We start from the raw sequence: 8172 nt of genomic DNA on the forward strand, positions 1-8172 counted from the left end.
CATTTTTTGGACCTGTTTAGGGGGAGCATTTTCACTTGTCAGCTGTGCTGTCGCCAGCACAAAACGTGTATCCACACCCCACTTTCATTAAATGGGGTCAGTGGGAGAACAACACCACCGCATAGACTGGAAAATCTATTCATCCTCAAGAGCCCTTGCTGCCATGACAAAGAAAACCCTTTTTTCGTGGATGGTGTTTTATTTTTAACTTTCTTAAAACCAGAGCCACTTAATGTAGTGTCACAGCCAGAAGTAGAGATGGAAAATCTGACGATGGGACTTGTTCCAAAGTTTAACCGAGATGTTGTTGAAGGAAATCACTGAAACGCTTGGAAAGATACTGATCTTGTGCATCTGTTCCTGTGTTAAAAAAAATGGCACTTTCCTGAACCAATGAACTTGCCATCTAAACAATTTACACACACTGCATGCTCTCTGTTGTTTCTGTCTAGGAGTATTTATTACCGTACTTAACTTTCAAGACATAATGTTGAAGTATTTTAACTGGACAAAGGCACAATTAAAGCCAACATCATCCAGTTTTTTCATCCAACTTTTCTCTCAACACCACGAATTGCTCATTGCCGTGTGCGTCTCCTATGGTTCAACAACCTCCCGGGGTCTGTTTTCTCTCTCAAGCGAAATGTCCCACATAATTCCCTCAGGGCAGAGCGATACTGTTGTTTCCTGGCGGTCTTAAATCCCAGAGGATGCTTTTCTGGACATATTTTGTTTCTGTTCATCTGTGCTGGAAACATGTAACAAAGGTCAAAGCCCGCGGTTCGGTCACGCCTTACACTTATCTTCCCTCTGTTATCAGATCATAAAAGCTTGACAGCATTCTTCAAAACAAGAATTTCTTATTTTCACTGCAGTGTTAAGTCTCTTGTGAAGACACATGCTTTCTAGGAAACCTTTTTTTTTGTTTTTCTAAAGCAACATCAATATTCCCTTATATTTGATGTGGGTTTTTAGCAGTAATTTACCAGGTGTGCACTGCACACAGGAAACAGCTACCGATCGCACACAGCACAACAAGATTCCTCTCCACCCACTCTGAACCAGCTCAGCCTTATCTTATCACAGAAACCAGCAAGAATGACAAACCTCCCGCCTCTCACAAAACACTTTGTTCAACATTTTGGGGAATCACTGCAGTCTGTGTTTGTTTGCTCCAAACAGCCTGCATTTTGCAGCCCACCGTTTGTTGCCACCTGTTTCCAGGCTTCATGCTAAGCTACGCTAACCGACCTGTTGCTTCATATTTAACGTGCATACATGTGTGTGGTATCAATCTCCTCATCCAACTCTTGGCAATAAAGTGAATAATAAAGTGAATAGTGAATAATAAACGTGCTTCCCAAAATGTCAAAATAGTCCCTCTGCACTATCTGCGTTCCAGGTTTGAACCAATAACATGTACAGTTACGAAGCCTGTAGGCAGTCTTCTTTTTATTCTTTCTTCGGCTACTGACACCGACACACATTCATAGCCAAGATACAAAGTAGTCAAGTAGTTTGGGTGGTATAAACCAGTCAAGTCTCATAAATACTGCACTTTAAGAACACAACCATCTAGCTTGGCATAGATATTACTGGACAAAAGTGTTAATGTTGCTCTCATGTTACAGTGCTGTACATTTTTAACATCAACATGAACACCTTTTTAAAAACTGAGTGCAGATTCGGTGTTGGCACATAACAGCTGATTTCCCCTGCCCCTGGTCCACTTTTCAGATAAGATGAAGTAAAACATCAGTGTGATAAAGGTTCACTCAGTGAGTCAGTGACCAAATACGTGTTATTCTCCTCTGATCTTTGAGGAAACCACACCTGCCGTCCTATTGTTGACTTCCTGATGAAGCTTGAATTTATCTTCTTGAAAACATGGGCCAAAGGCCTTCTGTCTCAAACGAACAGCGATGCATCTGAAAGTCTCAAGTGAAAGGGTTTCATGTTCATTATGAAACTTCATAAAGCCACGAAAGACCATAAAACCCTTCCCTCACATCAATTTGATCTAAATAGCAGTTGAAAGGTTTCTCGTCTCAGCAGCCCTGTGGAAAAATGGAAGCTGGTCGAAGCTGTCATCTCTCTGCGCTGTGCTTTCATCCAGACAGACAAGAAACAATAATAATTTGGCGTGCTATAGGTCTTATAACATTTTAGACACAAAATTGCGGTCATTAAATCCTGTCTGGCTGCATAAGTCATCATTTTGTAGCCTTCAGCAAGCCTGAAACATGTCACTCTTTCCTGTCCTACTTACAGAGGCAGGCTGTGAAGCTCAGCACGCATGTTAAAATGAAGATGTGCACCATTTGAAAAATCTGACATCAGCTCTTAGGGGCGCTCTAATCAGGAGCAATTATATCTGCTTTTAAAGGTGCCATGAGAATCCACTGCTTTACTCTGTCATTATAGTAAGAATATCATACTGCAGTTTTTTTTTCTGGTACAATTTCCATGATGTTAAATTGTCGTATTGCTGTCAGATATGCTGCGACAAACCTCATACATCTCACCATAAATGCAAACATGTCTCTCGTTTTTGAAAACTGGATTTTTTTTGATGGAAGAACAGTATATGGATTTGTACAATGCTTGACCAGCAGCAGTTACTGCATTCATAAAGCATGGAAGTGCAATTGAGTTCGTCTAACACGACTGAGCCTCAATCTGAGGCTGGACTGATTGTCTTTTAGGACACAGTATCTTTGAGAAAGCCCTTCGAAAGCTGCTGTGGCACAGCGGGTACAAGAACGGGTTGATGGCAGAGTTCAGCCACAGAAGCCAGAATGTGATCTCGTACCAGTGGTTCGCCACGCACTGGCCGCTGCATGCAGCACGAATAATCATTAGTAGAGTGTAAGGAGCCCAGCAAATCCCAAAAATGCAGACGATGATGGCCAAAGATTTGGCAATCTTTTTGTCTCGTTTAAGACGAGACGCCTGTGTCCTACGGTTGGGCGCCACGCAGGAGGCCGTGTGCTGAAACAGTCTGGAGTTTTTCCTGTCCGGAGAAGACTTGTCCCTCTGCAAGAATATCTGACTGGTGTTAGGGTCCCCGCAGGAGGACGGGGACAGGACATCGTCGTCCTCGATAACTGCAGAGATAGCAGTGGGCTCGCTGGACGACACCTTCCGAGTCTTCACAAAAAACACAGACCAGCCCCCTCCTCCATCTCTGTGCTTCTTACTGATCCTCTGCGCCTTGGCGTCGTCCTCGAGGCAGGCGCCTCCGTTCTTGTTCCTGCGATGGATGTTCAGGTAAATGCTAAGATTGAAGAAAGCCACAGACACAAACGGGGTGAAGAACTCGAAGGTAGAGGCACTGAGCAGGAAGTACCAGGTGAAGTAAAACTCGGCGTAGCACTCGTGAGTGGGAACGACGCTCTGGCCGACGACCGCCTCCCAGAAGATGATGGCAGGGCCGTAGAGGAGGAAGGCCAGCACCCACACCGCCACCATCTTGAATACAGCCTGGCGGGTCATGTTTCTCTGTGCTCTGTATTTAACCTGTCAAAAGGAAGGAACAAGAGTGACTCAATGATGCACCTTGAACATAAACTCTGCTGCACAATCACACTATTTACTGCATCTCAAACAGCCACAGCTGCTCACATACAAACAGACTGAGAAATGCACTCGCTCCTGCTCTGAGTGCCTTGTTTAAATGAAGCCCTGTTTGTATTGTGCTGCCACAGAGAGATGCTGTAAATAAAACCCACTCATGAGGCTCTTGATCCCCGGTGTATCACTGATGCCAAGGAGAGAGGGGGAACGTCAGGCTGATAGCCACATTCACTGATGCTACACAAGAGTGTGAAAGAGACATCTGGTTTCTCCCGATCCACTCCTTCCTCGTCATCACCCGCCGCTCATTCTCTTCACGCTCACTATTTTTTTTTCACTTTGCCTCCTCTCAGTCTAAACTCAGTCATCTAGGAAGGCTACGCTAGTTACCCTTCCTTCTACTGCTGTTGTTATTTTTAATCTTTTCCTTAACGCAAACCATTCAAACATCCCTCTGCACGGCAGCCACTGTGAGACAATCATGCTGCAAATGTGAAGAGGAACTTTAACAAATCCACTTCTCTGAGTCAACAAATAATGAAATAGAGCCACTTCACATTGCTGTATGATTCTGGCCCCAGCCTCGGATGTTCTTTACAAAACAAAAACACTCCCCATTTCCCTTTTAAATTAGAGAAATCCTATCTACAGACCGAAAATTAATGAATAAATAAATTAGATTTTTGACTAAGCTGTTGAGCTCAAACCATCAAACACTGGAGATGTTATTACCATACACTACTCAGTGAGCAGCGGAACAACAATCTTTTCCTGGAGTCCAACTAATTTAGCACATTAAAAATAACACAGGCAGCAAGCCCATACAAATTATCCACATGGAAATATTTCAATTATGTGCCATTCAAGCACACATTATCATGTTGTCTTGGAGATCTAAAGATTTAATATTGGGAAGAAAGAAAGGTTACACTTGATGACTAATAACTGCAATATGTTGAGAGCGCTGTCTTAAAGAATGATCAACTAACAGAGGATTATATTTCATATAATACATATGTTTAACACTGATGAGGCCAGGTCTTTGTTCTGGTTAAACACCCCCATTAAAAGTGCACTCAGGCTATTTAGTGTTTCGCTCCCATGTAGTTGGGACACAAGAGACATTTAGAAAAAAACAAAATCAAAATCGAAGCATCAGAGGATGAGATATATCCTGAATTTTAGTCTCAAGTATGATTCAAGCTCTGAAAACCTTTGATACTACATTTCCCATAATACAACTGAATAATATTGAGACTTACTGTTTTTTGTTTTTTTTTAGATTTTTTTAGGAGCTGTGGGGAAGACGTGGACCCTAAACCAGAACAACAACCAACAAAGGTTTTTGGTCAGACTTTTTCAGCAAAAGAGAAACAGGAGACTTTATAAAACTGTTTTCATAGACAAAGTAGTAGAGTGTGCATATTCTGGGTGTTTGTGCTTAATTTCAAGCACTAACCCTAAGTGGTGCAAATCCAGTCCATCGTATCTCCAAAACAAATCCAAATTTGTTGAATTTGGATGTGATGTTTTCTGATAAACTGAAGGATGACGCGTTCCTTTATGAATCGAAAAAAAATATCCCTCTTCTTAAGCTAAATAAATGATTTACAACTCTCTTGGATCAGCTGGAAAATGTGTCATCGCAAAGCCGAAAACAGGCTGTTTTTCTGAGCTCATGAAAAGCTGACTTTTTTTTAGATACATGGTTTTCCCAGGGCAGCAAACATACAATGACCTTATAGACCATGATGCATTGCTGTAGATTAAATGACTCAACAGTACATGAAGTACATGTAAACTTGTAAACATGTAAACATGTAAACATGTAAATTTCCCCCTATGGGGGATCAATAAAAGAAGTCTAAGTCTAAGTCTAAGTAGTTAAAATTAACTTAACTATGAAGAACTGCAGCAGTTAAATGCAACATACACATTAATGCAACACTAATATAAATCCAGAAACATCAGATATTATAGTGAAACACTGACAGAGACCGTTTTACTACAGAAGCAGTACTTTTACTTTTGATACTTTATTACACTTATTCCAGCACTGCCTCCTCCTGACACGTGTAAATGATTTATTTTGTCCTGAATAGTAGACAAACAGATAATTGATGTTTGCATTGAAAACCCACAAAGATCACACAGTGATCAGTTCGCACCCTGCAGACCCCCTCAGAGAGAAATACATTTTTGACTGTGGTAGTCTGTCAGAGTGTGTGTGTGTGTGTGTGTGTGTGTGTGTGTGTAAAAGCCTGTACTTACCGCTCTTGTGACTGACAGAAAGCGGTCATAACTAATGAGGACAATGTTGAAGACTGAGGCAGTGCAGAGCAGGTAGTCCATGACCAGCCACACCTTGCAGAGACCCTTACCCAGCATCCACCTGCCTGTCAGGTTGTACGGGATGTACACCGGGATGCAGAAGGCACCTGAAACACACACACACACACACACACACACACACACACACACAAACACACACACACACGGTGCACAATGATTCAACCCCCACACAAGCAATGCTGTATCAACATCCACACCTCCCCAGACCTCCTGGCGGTCTGCATGTGAGACCCATTACATGTGACAGAAGCATGACTGGTTACATGTTACCAACACACACCCCTGCAGAGATGAAGTACAAATATATTTGAGGAGCCTGCACAGGTTGGGGTATAATTGATGTAATGCTGCAGATAGAGCAGCACAATAAGAGAGGTGTGAACGCCTCACCAAAATAAAATAGAGGAGTACTCATATACTCTATACACTACTACACTATAGTAAGGTAGCACATGAATGAAGCAGAGAGGTCTCTATGGACTCGCCAATGACCACTGAAGCACTCTTATATTGTAGGGAAATTACAGCGTGTTTGTGGCGCGTACAAATAACCTTATAATGGTGTTTTGTTAATGGGAAGGAACAAAAGCCTTGAAAGAGATGAATTGAACTGAGAGAGGAGGCACAGAGATGATGAAGAAGAGGCACCAACTCACCCACGAGAAAATCAGATATAGCAAGGTTCAGAAAGAAGTAGTTGCTTTGATTTCTCAGGGTTTTATCCACAATAAAAGCCATGATGACCAGCGCGTTTCCAGCCACCACAACGACAACCAGAGTCACCATGAGGACCGATAAGATCACCGCCAGGTAGCCCGGCAGCACAGTCCCAGCCTCGGACACCGCGGGAGTCAAGTTGCCGCTGGAGTTGGACTCCAGAATGTGCGCGCCCATAGTTAATCTAAAGCCAAAATCATTGTAGACCTTTTTCATTTCACGCACGGACACAACGAAGAAGTCCAATAACGCGCAGAAATGTTCCGCTCCACTTTACCAAGGAGTCAAACATGACTGGAGACCTGTGGTTAAATGGAAACACTGTCAATCTTCCATTTTCCCTCAGAAGAGTTTTGTGATGAGGAGAGACACAAGTTTAGACAAAAGCTTATTTATGAATGATTATTATTAATGATTGTAGGTCCCTTGGGTGCTCTCTCCTCCCTCCGGTCGGCCCGTTTGGTGTCAGTGTGAGCTGCTGGATGTGCGGGCAACGCGGAGCGCACAGTTGCTTTTTGTCACCGACGTCAAGTCCGCCAGCGTGCACGATAAATACTATATCCGGTCATATTTTCAAAAATAAACGTCTTATTACAACGATTTTGAGGAGCGTGAAAGCCATCAAAATGTATTCAAGCACGCATTTTTAAGCAAATGTAATGTGTTAAATTTTCTCAACAGATTCCTTCACGCAACACGGTATTTAAAGCCAACATGCGCTCTAAAGGGCAGGCAAAATATAAACACAGACGCATGCAAGTCTGCGGAAATGCAACTTAAAGCACGATGATGTGTCAGTAGTTCACAGGAGCAAAATAATCCAAAATACACTGAAATCAGTTCAAATCGCCCTCGTGTGTGTTGTGCGTGAGACAAAGAGGCGTCGTATGGTCACGCTTTTATTTTTGATGGAGGAAAATTTCCGGTGTCACTCAGGTGATTTCTGCGCACTTGGCGTTTTGCTCCTTTGTCCACCCAGCAACTGATCAAAGGCAGAAGTCTGCAATCAGCAGCTGAAGTGGTCCAGACGGGTGAAGCAGGCTGAGATGAAATGAAATGATCCAAGCTGCAGACAGCAGGAAGTCTGCAAGCAGCCATTCACCACCGAGATATTTCCACCAAACATCAGGTCCAGTGATTCGGAGGTCAGTGTCCTCATGAGTCCACCTGACAAAGACTGAAGGCTAGAGGAATAAAAGATCTTCTCCTTTCTTTGTGCTTCCTCCATTTTTATAGCCCATTTAAGCCAATAAATTAATCCATGAACACATCCTCTAATATCACTTTTCATTAACGCATACAAGTCCAAATACCTCTGCTTGTAAAATTAGATTACAACAAATAAATATGGATTATTAAATGAATCAATGAAACAAAAAACTACTGATAAATTCGCAAAACTCAACTCATGAAATGTTATTTCATCAATTTCATTATAACACTGTTTTTCAATTTTTATATCATTATCATTCATATCATAACAGAAATGTTTATTTTAAAATACAGTATTACGAAACTTTAAAAAAA

The 8172-nt window shown here is 42.2% G+C and overlaps 1 protein-coding gene across 1 annotated transcript; it reads right to left on the reverse strand.

Annotated features, from left to right (window-relative positions):
- Window positions 1-2569: 2569 nt before the first annotated feature.
- Window positions 2570-7108, reverse strand: LOC139202762 (histamine H3 receptor). Its single transcript, XM_070832333.1, has 3 exons — window positions 6585-7108; window positions 5848-6014; window positions 2570-3519 (listed from the first exon to the last, which is right to left on the reverse strand). Exons 1-3 carry the CDS (start codon window positions 6859-6861, stop codon window positions 2659-2661), a joined length of 1305 nt encoding a protein of 434 aa, XP_070688434.1. The 5' UTR covers window positions 6862-7108; the 3' UTR covers window positions 2570-2658.
- Between the last annotated feature and the right edge of the window lie 1064 nt (window positions 7109-8172).

The sequence above is a fragment of the Pempheris klunzingeri genome, chromosome 6 (genome assembly GCF_042242105.1).
Source record: "Pempheris klunzingeri isolate RE-2024b chromosome 6, fPemKlu1.hap1, whole genome shotgun sequence".
Classification (NCBI taxonomy): domain Eukaryota; kingdom Metazoa; phylum Chordata; class Actinopteri; order Acropomatiformes; family Pempheridae; genus Pempheris; species Pempheris klunzingeri.

Coding starts and splice junctions, on each gene's coding strand:
- LOC139202762 (XM_070832333.1), bottom strand. CDS start 6,861: ATGAAAAAGGTCTACAATGATTTTGGCTTTAGATTAACTATGGGCGCG. Junction 6,015..6,584: donor TATATCTGATTTTCTCGTGG/GTGAGTTGGTGC, acceptor TGTGTGTTTCAG/GTGCCTTCTGCATCCCGGTG. Junction 3,520..5,847: donor TTCTGTCAGTCACAAGAGCG/GTAAGTACAGGC, acceptor TCCTTTTGACAG/GTTAAATACAGAGCACAGAG.